At 33.1% G+C, this 19,035-nt stretch overlaps 1 protein-coding gene across 6 annotated transcripts in view; it reads right to left on the minus strand.

Moving 5' to 3' along the window:
- The window catches only part of LOC106458351 (diacylglycerol kinase 1-like), a 346,054-nt gene that overhangs the window by 81,801 nt on the left and 245,218 nt on the right, over window positions 1–19,035 (minus strand). For 5 of the 6 annotated variants that reach the window (XM_022384776.1, XM_022384764.1, XM_022384755.1 and 2 more), the window contains 3 exons: window positions 13,856–14,105; window positions 12,643–12,780; window positions 1,340–1,465 (listed from right to left, as the gene is read on the minus strand). In XM_022384776.1, coding sequence (XP_022240484.1) covers window positions 1,340–1,465; window positions 12,643–12,780; window positions 13,856–14,105 — 514 coding nt within the window. The remainder of the gene's footprint in view (window positions 1–1,339; window positions 1,466–12,642; window positions 12,781–13,855; window positions 14,106–19,035) is intronic. The other variant, XM_022384784.1, reaches the window with a different exon arrangement.

A 19,035-nucleotide genomic window follows, 5' to 3' on the forward strand; every position in this document is an offset into this window, starting at 1 on the left:
CTGAAATAATTTATACTTTTAACGTATTCAAACTATTTCTAACTGTTAAAGGTAACTGAAATAATTTATACTTTTAACGTATGGCCATCGATTGAGTCTATTTGGGAGGATTATGACTACTTCTAACTGTTATAGTTAAATGAATAATTTACACTTTAAATCTAGTCTTATCAGTTGAATATTTGGGAGGTAAGTGAAATAATTTATACTTTTAACGTATGGCCATCGATTGAGTCTATTAAATTTGATTATGACTACTTCTAACTGTTATAGTTAAATGAATAATTTACACTTTAAATCTAGTCTTATCAGTTGACTATTTGGGAGGTAAGTGAAATAATTTATACTTTTAACGTATGGCCATCGATTGAGTCTGTTTGGGAGGATTGTGACTACTTCTAACTGTTATAGTTAAATAAGTAATTTACACTTTAAATATAGTCTTATCAGTTGACTATTTGGGAGGTAAGTGAAATAATTTATACTTTTAACGTATGACCATCGATTGAGTCTATTTGGGAGGATTATGACTACTTCTAACTGTTATAGTTAAATAAATAATTTACACTTTAAATCTAGTCTTATCAGTTGACTATTTGGGAGGTAAGTGAAATAATTTATACTTTTAACGTATGGCCATCGATTGAGTCTGTTTGGGAGGATTATGACTACTTCTAACTGTTATAGTTAAATAAATAATTTACACTTTAAATCTAGTTTTATCAGTTGACTATTTGGGAGGTATGTGAAATAATTTATACTTAAAACTTTATTTACATTTTAAGCTTAAAATATGTCAAATTCTTTTCAGTTTTGTTTAAATTCTAGCAATACTGCGAACACATATCACAAAAATATCATAAAACACACGCAGAAATCGTCATAATTAAATCCTTTTCTTTGTTAGAACAAGGTTCGGCTCAGAAACGAAAGTTGTGATTTTTAAAAGATAAATTTCCGGTATCGTATTACGGTAACGAACAAACAGAACATTCAACATTATGAATATTTTTTTAAAGAACAGTTCTAAGAAACGGACAAAGATTAAGTAGTATGTTATTAATCATTCATTAATACTAATTTGTAGAGAAATGTAGGGTTGGGAATCGTAAATTACAAACTTGAATATATGTTATTTTATATGTTAGATCCTTTGATTTAGAGAATGGAATTATATCAGAATAATATTATAAACATGAAGTATCTTCTAAATATATACTAAAAGTCCTTCTCAAATAAAATAATGTGTAATGCTATGAACAAGTTTTTTCTTTCTCTCTCTCTCTCGGCCGTTTATAATATTCTATATAATAAAACATTTACATTAAAAATATCTTACATTCCAGTTTGTCCTCTGGTCTTCCAGCTTCCAACAGCGTCAAGTAACAAACAATTTCTTTCAGTTGGACACGGAGAGCATGGATATCCACGTGACTACTAGCCTTCCGGAGTGGCTTCAGATCAACTTGTAAAAAACCGGACACGGGGATGAAAAGAGGAAACCACACGTAAAAAAAATACAAATATGTAATATATCAAAAAATGTAGTTAGAAATAAGAAACTAGATATAGGAGAGGGACGAATTATATATTGACAGAAAACATCTTGGGAATAAGAAATCAGATACAGAAAAGGAAGAAAATGTATAATAAATTAGAGACATTCATGGGGGGGGGGGAGAAACCCGAGAGGAGAAAGGATATATATATATAATAAATAATAAAATTTTCTGAATATCAGAAATGAGATACAAAAAAGGGTAAAAAAGAGTATCATATCAAACACATTATTGGAAATAAATTAAAATAGAAAATACAATATATATATATATATAATAAACTTTCTTGGAATTAAGAAGTCAGACACAAGAAAGAATACAGTTATATAATAGGCACATCCTTGAAAATGGAAAAAACAAGCACAAGAGAAGATAAAAATATGTAATGCATCAAAAACACAGTTGTATATAAAAAACAGACAAAAGAAATAATACAAATATTCAAGACGTCAAGAACATAGTCGCGAAAAATAAGAAAATTATATAATAAGTGAAAAAAACATTCTTGGAATTAAGAAATCATGCTCAAGAGAGGATATTATATTAGAAATAAATGAGTTTGAAAACCAGGAACAGATTATCGAGAAATGTGTGTCTTTATAAACCAAAATCAATGCTAGAAATAGCAACAAAACGCACGTGATAATTTATAATTTTCTAGAAGTTAACCAGTTTGTCTGTTAAATATGAAAATGGTTAAACACGAAAATAAGTTTCGTCAGGAAAATATAATTTAGAGGTAGTAATACTGTTAATTTTAGGAAAACATGTTTACTGAATGGATCTAGAAGGATATAATCCCAGAAAATACTTGAGTCAATGGTGTTTGCAGTACTTTACAAAGATACAGTTATGTTATCGATTAGAAGCAAAACTGGAAATATATAATGAAATACAAGAAGTAGAAAGTAACGAGTTGAACACCGAGGCCGAAATTTAATAAATGTAATAAAAGATAGATGCTTGTGAATTTCTAATAAATAGTGGTCACAGACGAGAAAAGACAAAACTCACAAGTATGACAAACATATAGATACAATAATGAACGAGACAGGAAAAATAATATAAATATGTAGTAAATGGGTTTGGGAATAAGAAATCTAATACATACATATATAAACTGAAAAAGTATTGCATAATCTACACAACAAAAACACAAAGATGTACGGTATATACCATAAGAGTTCAAACACGTTGAAAAACACAATGTGCAAAATACAGAAAATAAGAAAGTTAGATTAAGATGGGAATGAATCGTGATATGTCAAAACACACTGCTAGAAATTAAAAAAAAGGGGCAATGGTACAAAGAAGTAATAATAAATCAGACGTGAAGTAATCAGTTCCGTTAAAGTATACTGTTTAATATATAACCCTACCTTACCCATTCCATTTCGTATTCTACATTCTGTTTGCTTTGTTATCTTACAATGTTCACTGTATACTGATTCATCATTGTATTTTGGATTTTTCTACATAGTCTGACAAATGCTTTAACATTCTTCTTCGTCATCATTGGTATTACAATATTTTTTTACTGTTTATTACGAACTTTCTACTTATTTCTTCTGCTGAAACTGTTCCCTTTGTAACGTCACAATAGTATTTTGAATACGATACTTTCTGGACCTGCAGTATTTGAATTGAATTTTTGTATTTTTTTTAAACTGTATAACCCAGTCTGCTAATTTTCTTGTAAGGTTATTTATAACTATGAGTTTATTATAAACCATTCGTAGATATAAATCATTTTGGTTTTACGTCGTCTTCAGCTTGTTTTCTTCTCCAAGAACTTAGGTGTGGAAAATCAATGTGAAAAAAAGAGAGAGAAAAAGATTCGTATTATGGAGTGAACGTTAAATATAGATAGTAAATATATAAGTCAAGATCAAGATCAGGATAGTGGTAGGAAAACGATCCGATGAATCTCTTTTATCGAAGAAATGGTGGGAGGTGTTGCGTGTAACAAGATAATAAAGTTTGCTTGTTGCTACACAACAGGCTATCTGTCTACAGCGAGTATCTATGCTCGATTTTTAAGAGCTAACCTATAAAGCCCTCAGTTTTGCCACTTAGCTTATGAGGGACTGTTGGATTCTTAGTTAATGAATTTGAATGATAAAACTAAACAATCCATTTTTCAAACCCGGCAACCAACCTGAACCAGTAGTTAAAAGGATAAGTTTACAATGGATACTAATTTAAGCATCTTTCCTTCTATAAATCTCAACATCTCAGTGGCAAAGATGTAAGTACATTAAACCTAAACAGTCTTTTTTTGTGCCAAGCAATTCGTGCGAAAACTGCCGGAAACAAAATAGCTTATGAACATCACAGTTTAAAATAAACATCTCCAAAAGGAAATACGAGATTAAAAATAGACTTTAAAAGAAATTGAATAAGCTTGAAACTTCACTTGACACTGAAGGTAAGTATTCTTGTATTTACAAATAAAACTTAAAACGAAAATATTACAAAATGCATTAATCGGAGCAGCATTACAGAGGCATTTTTAAGGAATTCGGAGGAAATAATCCACAGTGTAAAGGATTATAACTTCACTGAGTAAAGACTGGATAATTTTATATTTACTTTTATAAATTAGTGTATTGTTTCGAATTCCAATTCAATCAACCTGAAACTATTGTAACTGTTGCAGTATAGAAAAGTTTTACCAGTCATTTTCTAGAGAGATGTGTTTAACAATGAAGAGTTTTACAGGCTCTTATTCTAATATGACAGTTACTGCTGTATTGTGAAAAATAAATGAATATTAAAAACATAAGCGGAATAAACTAGCAAAAAAAATAAACCAAGTTGATACTGAAATTATACTTTTTTCTTCCTGGATTCTTTTTCGCGGGGTAAATAGGCACATCTTATTTAAAAGTTTATTTATAGTTACTTCAGGAACAACAAAAAAAAAACTCAGGGTATCTGTAAAACCTTTTATGGATGTCCAACTCTCATCGTTTCTGGTATAGCAATGACACATTTAATTGACAAAGTACACAATAATAATGTTTATACATTCCAGGTACTTATTCAGGATTGTAATTTTCAATTCTGACAATTAGTGGCTCTAGTTGTGTTTCTCGTTCAAGAACGGCGGTTGCTCTTGTGGTAGACAAACAGACGATACGTTTTCTCCTTCTTATTTTATTCCAACAAAGACTTTTAGTTTATTTTATTCTAGCTGTCTTTGCTCCTTTGCCATTCTCTAAAAATAACACCTGTTTTGCTTATGGTGTGCGTGTGTGGCTGTCATGTTGCACATTGTGCGAGAATGTAGACAGCTGTGTCTTCCAATGGTAGTTCCGGTGATATATTTAGGCTAAACTTCCTTTATGTTTGAATGAGAATGACCAGTCAAGTGGGTGTCATTAGTTGCTCTGGTAAATACCACATCATCTGTTAAGTAAGGTTTGTCAGATTTAAACAGATTGGTACATGCTCTTTAGTACGATTTAGTAAGAAGTGACTCTCCAACATCTAAGCAGGTACACACACTATGTAAGTGTTATTTAATAAATATTATTAATTTGTATTTTACATTATGTCCAGTCTTTAATTCATTCTTACACACTCAGTTTTTCTGAGAAATTTAGAACTACTTTATAACAAATTTCTTGTCGAATCTCCTGTTATTCGGCAGACCTATCCCACAACTTTAAGGATAAACAGTTTGACCTGACCAAATTACAAGGTAGACAGAGTAGATAAGAAAGATAAAATTTCTGTTCAAGAGTGTATTGCCTTTTATTCCTCCTCTTGTGTTTAATTTTGTTTTTTAAAGAAATTGCATTTTTCACAACCTGAAGGACCGAAGGACTTACAATCAAGATGAAGAATTAGTTACTGGAAGAAGACAGTTGTTTGAGATAGTTTACGAGTCTAGGAGAAGTACTCTTATCGACATTGGATTTTAGCCAATGCTGTGAAAGTCAATTACTTTCATTTTTCTACATAATGACTGAAAGGACAGTTACTAATGTCTGGTATACTAAGATGATTGTTAACGAGGGTTAAGCCACAGTTTGAAGGAAGCATGGAAGAAAGAGTATAGCAAAACAGATCACTCCCCCAACAATCATTGATGCATAAAAGAAAGATTTAGACCATTTCATGAAATGTTTGGAACAATTTGTGTACAGGAGAGACAGTACAGTGCTTGATCTTAAGTCTAGATGGTCTGGCTCTATCCTTCTACAGCATTTGAGCAAGGCACAACTTTATAACTGTGAAATTGTTATTGCCAAGTTGCTAAATATGTGGTCCAGAGGAAAGTGAACAATCAACTGGACCAAGTTCAAGGCTTGGAACAGGGTTTCCAAAGAAAGCTTGGCCACCTATGCAGATGATCTGCACCATTTGCATGGTAAAGATTATCTTATATTGACTTTGGTGGATCATGAGAATATCCTCATTTAATAAGTTTATTGAAGAGCTACCCAGTGAAATAATGAGGCTCCATCTGGGCGAGAGATATGATACCTCACCATTACTGAGGCAGTTTCTGTGGTGATGTGATATGAAATGATAACTTCAAATATGTCACAAGAGAGAGGAAGAAGCTTTCAATCGCTTTTACCTTGTCATGCCAAGTTCAAGTCGAGCCCAGGGTTAACTAACACTGCAATGCAATAACACTGGTATCCAGTAGATAGATAGTTCCATGGTTTACATGCCACACCCTATGCCGATGATGCCTTCATCCAGATGTCTTTCTGGAAGGTGGGAGTAAAACATTTGGTTTTCCTGTGGAGCACTTGGTTACTCCAATTGAACTGCTCATACTTTGCCATACTTGCAGAATAGACAAGTTTTGACTGATGAGTCAGCCTGTGTAGAAGACTCAAAATTATGTGGTGAACAATGCCACTACATCTCTATAAAACTAATGGAACCAAAGTAAAACTTGGACACCGACTTAGAGTAATAGTAATAGAGTAGCTAGCTTGCACCAAAAGATTTGGTAGTCAGCCCAGCTCATTCGCGGTTTCGTGGAACTTGGCAAGTGCTTGCTAGAGTACAAAAGAAAAAAATAGCATTCCTTTGACATAGGAACAGCCAGAACCATAGTAGATTTCTAGATATATCAGGCACTTTGAAAAAAATCACTTCCTGGCAAATAGAGATAAATGAGACATAGTGATGACAAATCACGCAGTAGGATATTTCATGAATAACTGGATGTCACAGTTAATGTTGAAGGAGCTTCAAGAAGTGCAAATGAATGGTCCAAGTCTAGCATGGCTGTTCCTCGAATGCACATAATTTATGGCACTTGTACAAGTAGTTATTTAAGTGTGTTTGAACTATAAGATGAGAACAAAAGAGCTGAGAGTACTTGTTTGTCCATCCAAAATGATCCAAATTAAGAAGTACCAGAACTAGAGGGAAGAGGCAACTCTAATAACTGGTTGAACCACCAATTATGATGGCTAGGATTAAACTTGCTTATCATACAGCTTGGGTTGTCATGTGGTTGAGAGATGAATGATTGAAAAGAAGTGGCATTATTTGCTTTGTGAGTTATCGAGTGGTATTGTAAAGTACAATGTATGAATTACATTGTATGAATACCAGTCAATTATCAAACAAATAGGATGGTCATTTGGTGAAGAAATCGACAATTCTAAGGAAGTAGCCTTCCTTATATTTTGAGCTAGTGGTTGTATTGTATGATATTATGTATACACTACATTGTATGAACATAACTTGATGACTTACGGTTGGATATTTTGTTGGATATAAAATTAACTGAACTGAAATGGTGTTGAAACCCTTACTTTCTAAGAAACATAGGATGTTGGATAATAGCAACTCGATTTACACAACTAGTGTCATTAGATATAATATCTAGTATGTCTATAGTTTGCACAACTAAAAATGATAGCTATGAGCTTAAAAATTCAGTTGAAAGTGTATTTCCAACTCTTACTTTTCAAGCTAGTGAGGGATTATCCGAGAATAAATGTCATCTGGTATTTTACGAGAATCATTCAACTGATCTGTGGAGAATACCAAATGGGTCTTTGCTTATTCTTTCCTGATGCACCTAAAGAACATATGACTTCTTCACATGTAGTGACGGAATTGTGCTTCCTCTGAGTATATATAAATATATACTGTATTAATAGCATAAATATTGATAATAACTTATAAGCATTTTACATGAAAACTCTTAGTTTGACTGAATTCTACCATGGGTATATATTTTGTGGTGCTTAAAAAGAGAAGTTTGTTTATTTTCATATCTCACAGATGGCAGCACATCATGGTAGCATAGCCAATCCATAGGCATTCTGTTTTAAGCTGCTAGTATAAGTGATATATATAGTATATATTGATATATTTACTTGGGAATATGCATATATAAGTAAATCTGTATGTACTCTTACACACGTGTATAGACATTAATAAATTCATTCATTAATATTAAACAACACAAATGGCTCAATCGCATAAATTACACATGTAAATAAAAATAGAGGATCTGTTTCTTATATTACGATTTTGTGATATGAGGTTAACTGTGATTAATTATTTGTAAAGTTTTGTTTGAAGCACAGTGCACCTGTTATTTTTAACAATACTTGAAAGAAAATATTTAAATTTTTGACCTTGAAATATTTGGCAGATAATGAATTTTTTGGAGGTATAAGAGTAATGGAAAAGCACACTACTTCCGAGAGAAAACACAATTTTACCTGGTATATTTCAGTAAGAGTACTGCAAGATATTTCGATTGGATCACATTGAACTAATTATGAGTGGGTGAATTTATTAGTAATAAATTAAATTTACAGATAATATCTTGAAATGCATATCAAACAGTTATATGTGTTATGTTACAATATTTTCAATTACGCAGATTGAAATACTTGGTAAGTACACAGTTTTCTAAATGTTTTCTTAATATTACTTCAATGAAAGGTGCATTTAAAGATACATTAAGATGCAGGCTGTAAGTTTACTGCTGGGGCTTGAAAGTAACTCTCATGAAAATTGCACCTAACTAGTACTAAACTTTTATCTCAAAGGAAGTTGCAAAGGAGAGATGACAAATGCATTGACGAATTGTAATAATCAGAAGTGTAGGTTGATATCTGCTAACCAATAAACTCATGTGTATGAGAAACATTTATGCAGTCTCGTCCCTATTTTTTAAACTATTGGGACTAAGCAATGTTTTCATAACAGCCAAATGGTAGTAGAGGGAATAAGTATGGATTGAAGGTTAATCTGTGTTAGCTATTGCCACACGAATTACAACGGGGCAGCACAGCTATAGGTATTAGTAAGCAAAGATATTACGAAACTTTTAGATCTAGAGGTTCACAGGTGTTATGGACACATCTTCTAAGGGAAGGTGGTGTGTGAGCACATATGAAGCCTTTAGAAATGTCATTTAATCAAGGTAATCCTCTTATGACTCTGTCTCTATAGGTAGGTTTTGGACAAGCATGTGGCTGTGGCTAAACATTTATGACTCTGTTTACAATCTACACACCTGGTTAACCTTTTGCTTAATTGACTATAATCTTACCTTATGTTTCAGTATGGACTTTTGCTATTTAATATAAAATTCTTGACTCTTCCGGTTGTCCTTCTTCAACTAGTCAGCTATGATTTCGGTTATTGTGTGGTGAAACCTCCAAATCATTTTTCAGTTGCATAATGGCAGGTCCTTATCATGAAATAAATATATAAATGATTTCCTGAGCAGCGAGGAGATGAACTTTGCTACTGAACCTAATAGTGTGAGCACACATGAAACTTGTAGAAATGTCACTTGACCAAGGTAGTCCTTTTATTACTCTGTCCCTATACGTAGTTTTTAGAGAAACAAAAAATAGCCAGTGACACCATGGCAGCTAATTGGTGATCCACTGAATAAAGATGAGGGTGAGAGGAGTTGAAACTCGTTAGTGCTGTTGAGGTAGATATGTCTACTTTTCAATCAGAGGATTGTAAATATTGTCTGTATTTTTGTGGTTTGTCTTTATTAATTTTAAGTTTTATTGTGCCTGTTGTATAGGATTTCACTGAGTTGGTCATTGTGTTAGCTCTGAAGTCTCCCAGAGCTGGGCAGCTCCTGTTGGTCACCAACTCTCCATTGGAAGTCAAGCCCTCACCAGACAAAGTGACCACCATCTTGGTTAAACAATTCCTGAACATTAATACCACCATGTTGGTTAAGCTTGGTCTGAAAGTGCTTCAGACACAATTAAATAACCATCAGCAGTGAAGCATAAATTTAAACAGATATCAAGGTACCAGGAGTCTCTCCTGAGGAGTCCTGTTGGGGTATGTCTCGTTACAACGAAGAAACATCACCAAATATACAGCAACTGCCAGTGGGACCACTATATCCCAAAGCCTAAAAATATTTTCACTTCACCAGAGTCAATTCTACCTCAAGGAGCAGTTGACACTGGGAGTGGAAGCCCAAGATGTCTACCAACACTTAGTTGATACCAACAGTGACAATACCAGAAACTTCAATGGAACCATTAGTTATGGTAGAAAGAAAACCATCTCCAGGAAAACATCTGCTGTCAAGGACTCACCACCAGCTGCACCATTACCATCCTTGATGCTAAGGTGCTTCAAGAGATGAATGAAGAGCATCGACCTCAACAGCCCGCTAAGCACCAACCAGAGCTCTGCAGACCATTGTTGATGCAAAGTGCAGGACCTCAGCACCGCCATTCAATGAGAAACTACTGACCAAAAGGTCCTGCAGACTACCTCAACAACAATTTAGGATCAACGTGCCAAAACTCCAGCTACCACCATCACCATTTTCCTAACTGTGAAGCAGATCCAGCTTCTGATGTGACACTGCCAGGCTATAGCAACCAAATGGTCTGAGTGCTTGGCTATGCACAACCAGGAAGATGACTGACTATGCTGGTGTTCCCGCCACCTTTCTTGTTTGAAGAAGAAGTGCACCAGCTATGGGTAGAGCTGTCCAGATCATGCAAGCCTTGGCATGAGCCCCAAAATTCACTAGTGACACCATGGCAGCCATTTCGTGATCCACTACTGTAAGGGTTAAGGTAGGGTGAGTAGAGTTGGGACTCGTTACTGCTGTTGAGGTAGGTATGCCTATTTTGTATATTTTCAATTTGAGCATTGTAAATAATGTCTATATCTTTTGGTTTGTCTTTATTAATTTTAGTTATTTAATATGCCTGGATTATTTTACATGTGAAATTATGCACCTTGTATAAATTTTGTTGAGAACTGTAAAGTATTTTCATTTTCGTTTTATATCTTAAGTATAGTGGTTTTATGGGATGTTTCTGATTGATTTTTTGTGTGTTAGTTATTATTGTTAAGGGTTTCTGGTTTTAGTTTTAGATGTATAATATATTGTAGTTATTGAAAAAGGGTTATTGTATGTTTTACTGTGCTTTTGTTGTATTTTATTCAAAGGGTCTGTATTGATATTTCTTTGTTATTGAGTGTTTATTGTGTGTTCTAATTTTTTGCAGTAGGTTAAATTTTTATAATGGTTGCAGCTATATAATAACGTGTATATTGCATCAAATATTTTAACTTGGTTTTTATTATGATTGAGAATATTTTGGCATTTAAGGGTGTTTTATTGTGTATTGATTTTCATTGTTAAAGAGCTGTGCTGTCTTTGTTGCATGTGTTTATAGTGACAAGAGAAAGTTAGCACACTTCTTGACCAATCTGAATTTGTAAGCTTAATTGGTTTTAAAACTGAAATGTATTGTTGGCTTGAATAACGCCTGAAGTAAGAGAGGTGGGAAAGATGTTCTAAATAAACAAACCTTCTTATTCTAATTGAAGTTTATCAGCTTGTCTGTGTGTATGCAGTTTTCACATAACACATGAATATAAATGTCATAAAGTTAATTTTTTTCTAATTGTCTTTCTTCTTTGTCATTCTTTGTGACTAAATTAGACAGCTGTGTCCTCCAATTGTAGGCTGGCCAGTTGGTATCATTAGTTTACAATGCACCTTAAGTTTGACTGAAAACGACCAATCATATAGGTAATGCTAATCGCTCTGGGAACGTTAGATATAAACAGTCTGGTACAGTATCTCAAAGAAAACAGCCTTGTACACAATATAGAGGAAGATAGTTAACTTACAATCCAGTAAGAAGGGACAGTTTAGCATCTATGCAAGTACACACATTGTTTTTGTATTATTCAGTAAATATTGTTCAATTGTCCAGTCTCTTTATTTCATTTTCACGAACTCGGTTATTCAGAGAAATTTAGAACTATTCTAACAGATATCTTATCGAATCTCTGTTATTCAATAGACCTATCTCTCAATATAATCAGTTTGACACTGTGAAAATAAGAATGGAAGTTGAATTGTGATAAGCAAATTTTGAGTCGAAAATGCGTGCGAAATACATGTTTCAAACAGGGATACAAATACACTGATTTTAATTAAGAAATAACATAGACAGTTACTGCACATTTAATTTTCTGTTTGCTAAGAGTGAACGAACTTTCGTTCATTATGTGCATATCAAATTTAGTATCAAAATTTCGTAGGCATGCTACAAACTGGAAGTTGTGCATGTGCTTTAGTGTGTTTCTATAGCGTTAATTGTTCAGAGGTTACATAGGTTGGCAATATAACAAGGTTTTATAAACACTAAATGTTAGAGTTGCTCTAAGGCAGCGTTTCTCAAGTTAGGGTCCCGACCCAATAGGGCGTCACAAAGCTGTGTGTGTGTGGTTTGGGGGGGGGGGGGCGAAGATCATAAAAACATTGCGTGTATGTATGTGGGTGGTCGTCACAGCCTAAAATATTTTTAAAGGCGGGCCCCAGAAGAAAAAAAAAGTTGAGAATCCTTGTTTTAAGGGGATAAAAAAAGTCGTATCATTGTTATTTTGTAATTCATCTAATATAGCTTATAATGTGTCTATTGAATCTAATTTTCCAGTTTAAACCTAAAGTATTGATTAACACCCTTAGTTGAACCATTGAAGAAGGTCAGATGTTTTTTATGATTATGTGCTTTATATATTCAAAAGCTCCTTTCGTGATAGCTAACAATTAAACATAATAGTAACTCACTATTATGTATTAACATGGAGCTGTTCGATTTTCGAGAGGAATTCCTGGACATTTGACTGTGGCAAGGTGACGAATCTGTAGACTTTTGGTCCACATAGTTTTGTGTCACTGTCACCATCGGATAAATAGACGCGCTACCTGGTGGTGAAAAGTAAAATATTAAATATGTACGTAATGATACTAAATACAATTTTTAAATTGATTAAAAGAATAGAGAAAATATAAAGATGTCTATTTCACACAACAAGAGGTTTGATTTAAACTCATTAATAATTCTTTATGATTATGTCTTTCTGATAAATAAAGTACTTGTCCCAATGTAAATGATTCTAGCACATATATAAATAACATGTTTAATGCGTATTCCAAAATGCTTTTGTGCTATAACATATATATTATGTTAATTCAAAATGCCCCTGGACTTGACTATCAGCAGATGAATCATTTGTTGGTATTATTAGATGTTTTTCTGGATTCTCGAAAAATTAACGTTCCAGGTACTTGGAAATCCAAATCTGATTTTTATTAAATTGTTTGAAGCCTAATAATTGGATTGTCTAACAAACTGTTCTGTGTGTTTTGTTTTACTTGTTTTCTACAGAAATCCTTAATGTTTTTGCCCAATATTTGTTTCTGAGAAGTTTATTGTATTAAAACTTACTTTGAGCTTCACAGTTGTTAAATTCCACTTCTTGTTTTGTTTATTGCTAAACATTATACTGGTTAACAAATATTCTGAGCTTTTGTAGTTCAGAAAATGATGATGTAGATTAATATTTAATCCTAACATTTCAGAACACTGCAGCATCTTAAGACGTATTCAGCGTTTCGCAATTCAAGCAGTTAAATATCTCAATGTCTGATCACAACGTTTCAGAACATTATAGTTTCTTAAGATTTATTCAGAGTTTTGCTGTTGAAACAATATTTTAGTATATAATCTAAATATTTCAGAACACCGCAGCATCTTAAGACGTATTTAGTGTTTCGCAGTTCAAACAGTTATATATTTCAGTATCTAATAATAACGTTTCGGAACACTGCAGTATCTTAAGACCTATTCAGAGATTTACTGTTTAAAAATCATATATTTTATTTTCTGACAATTTTATTGTTTGCGTTGTGTAACTTACAAATTTTTTTTTTTTGAATTTATTGTTTGTATTTTATTATAAGATGTGTAATGTCTCACAACCTGTTCAAGTAGTAATACCTGCTCTTCCTCTAGAACTGTCACTGTCGCTTCGATTATGTCCTAAATGATGCAGTTTTTCTGTTAGGCCGTGAATTTTTTCAGCCAGACTTTGATGTTTTTCATCTTTTCTCTCTGCCTGGCCATCCTTGGCATGATGTCTTTCATCTTTTCTTTCTGCCTGACCATCCTTGGCAAGTTCTGGTAGCGATCCGCTTGCTTTGTGTGAAGTAATTGGCGCGCACGCTGTTGTTGACGTTAATGCTGCCATCTGGTGAAATAATATATATTTTATATTCAGCTTATATTTAACTAAATAACTATTTAAAAAAATTAAAGATTGGCATGAGCTATAAAAACGCAAACTTTAAAAAAATCAAATAAGTGTTTCCTCTTTCTCACTGTTATCTATATATTCAAAGTGTTTTCAATAATACAATTGTACATACCCTTACCTCACCAACACACTATATGCTCACACATATAGATAGATATATACACGTAGACAATCAAGTACAATCTATAAAAATATCATACGTATATTGAGAACAGAGTTTATAGAGACTATGTAAACAATCTATAAAAATAGCATACATCTATTGAGTTTAGAGTTTATAGAGACTAAGTAAACAACACAATTGATGCCGAACTGTTGAGGCTGCTTCTTACAGATCTGTGTAGATAACCTTTCAGAATTCTAATGGATGTACCAAGTTCTCTTAAAAGTATCGATTAAAATTTTAGAAGGTTAATTATTGAATTTATTTAAAATTTAAAGGCTATAAATGGTACCGAACAAGGTATCAAAACCGAAAAGCTTTTACGCTTTTATTCAAGGTCTTCAACTATCCACATTTTATTCCCTAATATACTTATGAAACGAATGGCATATTACGATGGTATAATAGTTTAATCTATCATTTCTTCGCTACAGGTTTCCCTTGCGCGAGGGAAATCATCTGGATACAAAATGAAATGCATCATGCTAGACCCAAGTGGCCGTGAATGGTTAAATTCAATTTTAATTTAACTTGCTGGACGTAATAGGAAGAAAAATTCATATATTTAGAGTTTTCACTATGTACTTAGATATTTTAACTTAGTTTTAATCGAATTCTAAACTTGAAAAGCTGACAAACATGTATATTTTAATTATTTGTAAATTCAAAACCGATTTTCAATTATAAAACGAAAAGGAAGCAAACAGTGAACTTAAAAAAAATCTAGAAATTAAAAAGAATGCACTGAATAACTATGAATTAGTTTAGGAATTTTATAATCGGCTTAATAGAGTTGTAAATAAAATAAAATTAGTATGCAAAAATAAATTTTAGTCAAACTGTCACGAATTGCGACACGTATAACGCAAATGAAACAAGAGTTTATTAAACATAACGCAAACGAAGTAAATGTTTATGACACATAACGCAAATGAAGCCAAAGTTTATGGATATGCAATCTCAATCATATTTCTGGGTCAAAATAGAAGAAATATCACTTTTTATAATAAAAAACCGCCAGAATGGGAACCATTGTTGTTAAAATAAGCAGTGACTTTCTTACGCTTTCTCTCTGTGCTATATCCAAAATCTCGTATTTTATAACTACGAAGAAAACAAAGTTTTACGTGTAAAGACATCAACGACAGTAAATATGGATTAAATAGGCCGTAACCATTGTTACATCTTTTTTCTCTCTTGGTAACACTTTTATTTTTCACACGTGTTTTAAATCACCAAGATTCTCGCTTCAGTTTTGATAACTATAGTGAACGACAGGTAAATTACCACTATCATCCACATTTTTGTAAGTTTCAACAGGAATAAAACCGAGAAAATGGGAAAAGTAACTTAGTTTTTGGAAGGATGCGAACCATACAACGTTAGAGCATTTTTTGCATCTGGGAGTTTCATGTTCAGTAAGGGATGGAAAGGTTGATGAAGAAAAACGTCGAAACGGAAGTATAATAACATTTGAAGAATTTACGTCTCAGCTCGATCCATAAATTCTGAAAAAAAAAAATACAGGATAAGCATGAAACTAGATTCAGCAATAGAATTGTTAGAGGGCGCTTGCAAGAATGTGTTTTTCCTGAAAGCCAAGAGACAACATGTTTACACAGTCAAACATCAGAAAACTGGAAAACAAAAACCGTATGGAACAGTATTTTATGGATTGACGAAGCAAAGATGGCATTTTTGAAACTCTAGGAATGTTTATATGGACATATGACCATGACAAATATAAGCAACGCAGAGAAACATGTAGGTAGGTATTAAATAACAGCGTGCGAATGTTTTTCTACTGCAGGGGAGAGAGATGTTATCAAAAGTGATGACGGTATTTCAGAGAAGGGTCGATTTTATAACATCAGGCTTTATTACGACATGACTAGTGGATGATATTTAGTATTTGCTGTTGTTTGTTATTAAGCACAAAGCTACACAAAGGGCTATTTGTGCACTGCCCACTACGGGTATCGAAACCTGGTTTTTAGTGGTATATACATATATACATACCGCTGTGCCACTAGAGAGCATGATATTTAATTAGTCCTAGATTTGATTTTCAGCAGCTTAAAAATGCAGAACATGCTGTCCTAATGAATAAAAGAAATTTGGAAGATATATAAGGATATGGTAATTTAAAAGTTGTGAAATCGACAGTTCAAATTTCTGTCACCAGTTGAAAAATAACCATGGAGAAAATAAGTCAACTAATCTGCCTGGGTGATTGTAGAGCGCAGAAAGATTTATAGTTTCAAAATAGTAAGAACGTACACATCTGATTGATGTAGTCATATAGTTAAAGAAACAAGAGAAATATTGATCGTTCAATTTTCTATAATAATCACCTTCTCTTTAATATTGTACTACTCACCACTATCCACATGTTGCATAGAAACCAGAACAACTTTTGTATTTTGTAAATTTTCATTGAAATTCGGCTATTGCTAACTTGGACTCAGATATTTGAACACTACTAAATATATTGACGAAATTGCGTTGGCTAATCAGTTTAATAGTGTTTTCGGCAATAATTAGTGTTATTTTGTGTTATTTATCACCTTCAACTCTCTTACAGCTAGGGATAAAACGAATGAAATATGTATATTTGTTAATAACTGATTCAAAGGTTCTATATCAAAAGTGAAGTGAATGAATCGACCTGTTGGGATAAAAATGAAAACGAAATATGACTTTACTCTTACCTTTAAGGATGAGAAAAAAAAACCACTATCATCGATCCTTTTATAGAAATAGATAAATTGATCTATAATGACATCTTACAAAATTTTAACTGAGGTATGAAAGTAAATGAATTGTGTTCTCGTCATACTATTTTAGTTTCTCTTGGGAGGTAACAAAATTTATACATTAATGTTCAATAATTTCCTTCAATGCTTTGAAATTCGAAAGGCTCAGCGATAAGTTCGAGGGCTTATAACATTAAAATTAGAAGTTCGATCCCCACAGTGGATAGATCACAAATAACCCATTGTGTAGTTTTGCGCTTAACAACAAAGGCTAAACAAACACTTTATGAGGAATTGAAAAAGCAAATAATTTTTATTGTTGTTCTTTTCTTCAAACTCTATGGAAAAAGAAAGGGTTAACATGTCATATTTTGAATTTTATTTTCATGAAGGTTCTTACCGTGGATTTGTTAAATAAATATTGTGGAATGCCTTACTTTTTAAAATTATTTAGATTAACGTAAGAGGTTTGTTTGTTTTAGAATTTCCGCGCAAAGCTTGTTTGTTTCTTTGTAATTAAACACAAAGCAATACAATGGGCTATCTATGCTCTTCCCACCACGGGTATCGAAACCCGGTTTCTAACGTTGTAAGCCCGCAGACATACCGCTGTGCCACTGGGTATCTCCGCGGAAAGCTATACAAGGGGCCATCCTTATTTGTAACGACAAACTAGATGAAAGGCAGTTAATCAACAGCACCCACCACCAAGTTTTGGGCTACTCCTGTCTGACCGAATAGTGGGATTTCTTTATAGCTCACCTACAGTTCCAAAGTGGGAGCGCATTTTTTGTTGCAAGGAGACGCGAATCATGAATCCTCGAATTCATAGTCTCAGCAGCTAATCACTAGTCGCCGCTCTGCCCAGAAAAGGAAAACAAAATGAGTAAAGCAAACACTTAAGTATAATTAATAAACCTTAAAAATATTCACGAAAACTTGATTATCAGTAAAGAATGTATTCTGACACTGTTGTTGCTAGTTTCCTAATACAAAGCTACACAATGGACTATCTGCGTTCTGTCCACAACGGAAAATTGAACCCTAGGTTTTAGCGTTGTAAATTCGGAGATTTACCGCTGACTCAGAGGGGGACAAAAATATTGTGTGAGTTCGTTTGTTTTAGCACAAAGCTACAGAGTAGAATATCTGTACTCTGTTTACCAAGGGAAGTCGAACCCCGGATGTTAATCTTTTAAATCCTTAAGTTTACCGCTTACTCTCTGAGGGACTCTAATACTAATGGTGTACAACATGTAGTGAGAAAGCTACAATCATACATGTTCTACAGGAACACTAACACTGTAGATATTTTAATACTAGAAAAAAAAAAAGATCTTATAACACCAAAATGTTGTTTTTATTTAATTAGACAGCTTCTTCCGAAGCGTTCACCCAACCATAAACCGAAAATGACAGTACAAAGCTTCAAAGTCCTTCGCTTGGCTTAATTATATTCTCAATACCCAATCGTGTATAGATCTGTTTTAGTTGTCCTTTATATTATATATCGTTAGCGATCAACTCTAAGTTGCCAGGCTAGATCTAGACGACTGATTGACGGAGAACGTTGTAGCCTTCAGCTGTATATTTTACCTCAGTTTTAGACATTCTGATAAGGACGTTGAATATGTGTTTTAACCCCAACAGGTATGGTGATATCTAAGTTTAAAGAAATTATTAAGAAGTATTGTCCTACTCTTTTTAAGGTCAAAGGACAAGCTTTTCGTTTGAAGCATTGCATGTTAGAAATTTGCAATTCAACTGTACTATGAAAAGGAATGATTCAGTAAAGTATCTAAGTGCAGAAAAGAGTAGCCAAATGTACATGCATTAGCAAATTATAGCCATAGGGAGTAGAGTTAATTATTTGTAACAGTGGATTAACAGAGGAAGCAGGAGGATAATAGAGGTCTATATATATATATATATATATATATATATA

The sequence above is a fragment of the Limulus polyphemus genome, unplaced genomic scaffold, assembly GCF_000517525.1.
Source record: "Limulus polyphemus unplaced genomic scaffold, Limulus_polyphemus-2.1.2 Scaffold22, whole genome shotgun sequence".
NCBI classification, from domain to species: domain Eukaryota; kingdom Metazoa; phylum Arthropoda; class Merostomata; order Xiphosura; family Limulidae; genus Limulus; species Limulus polyphemus.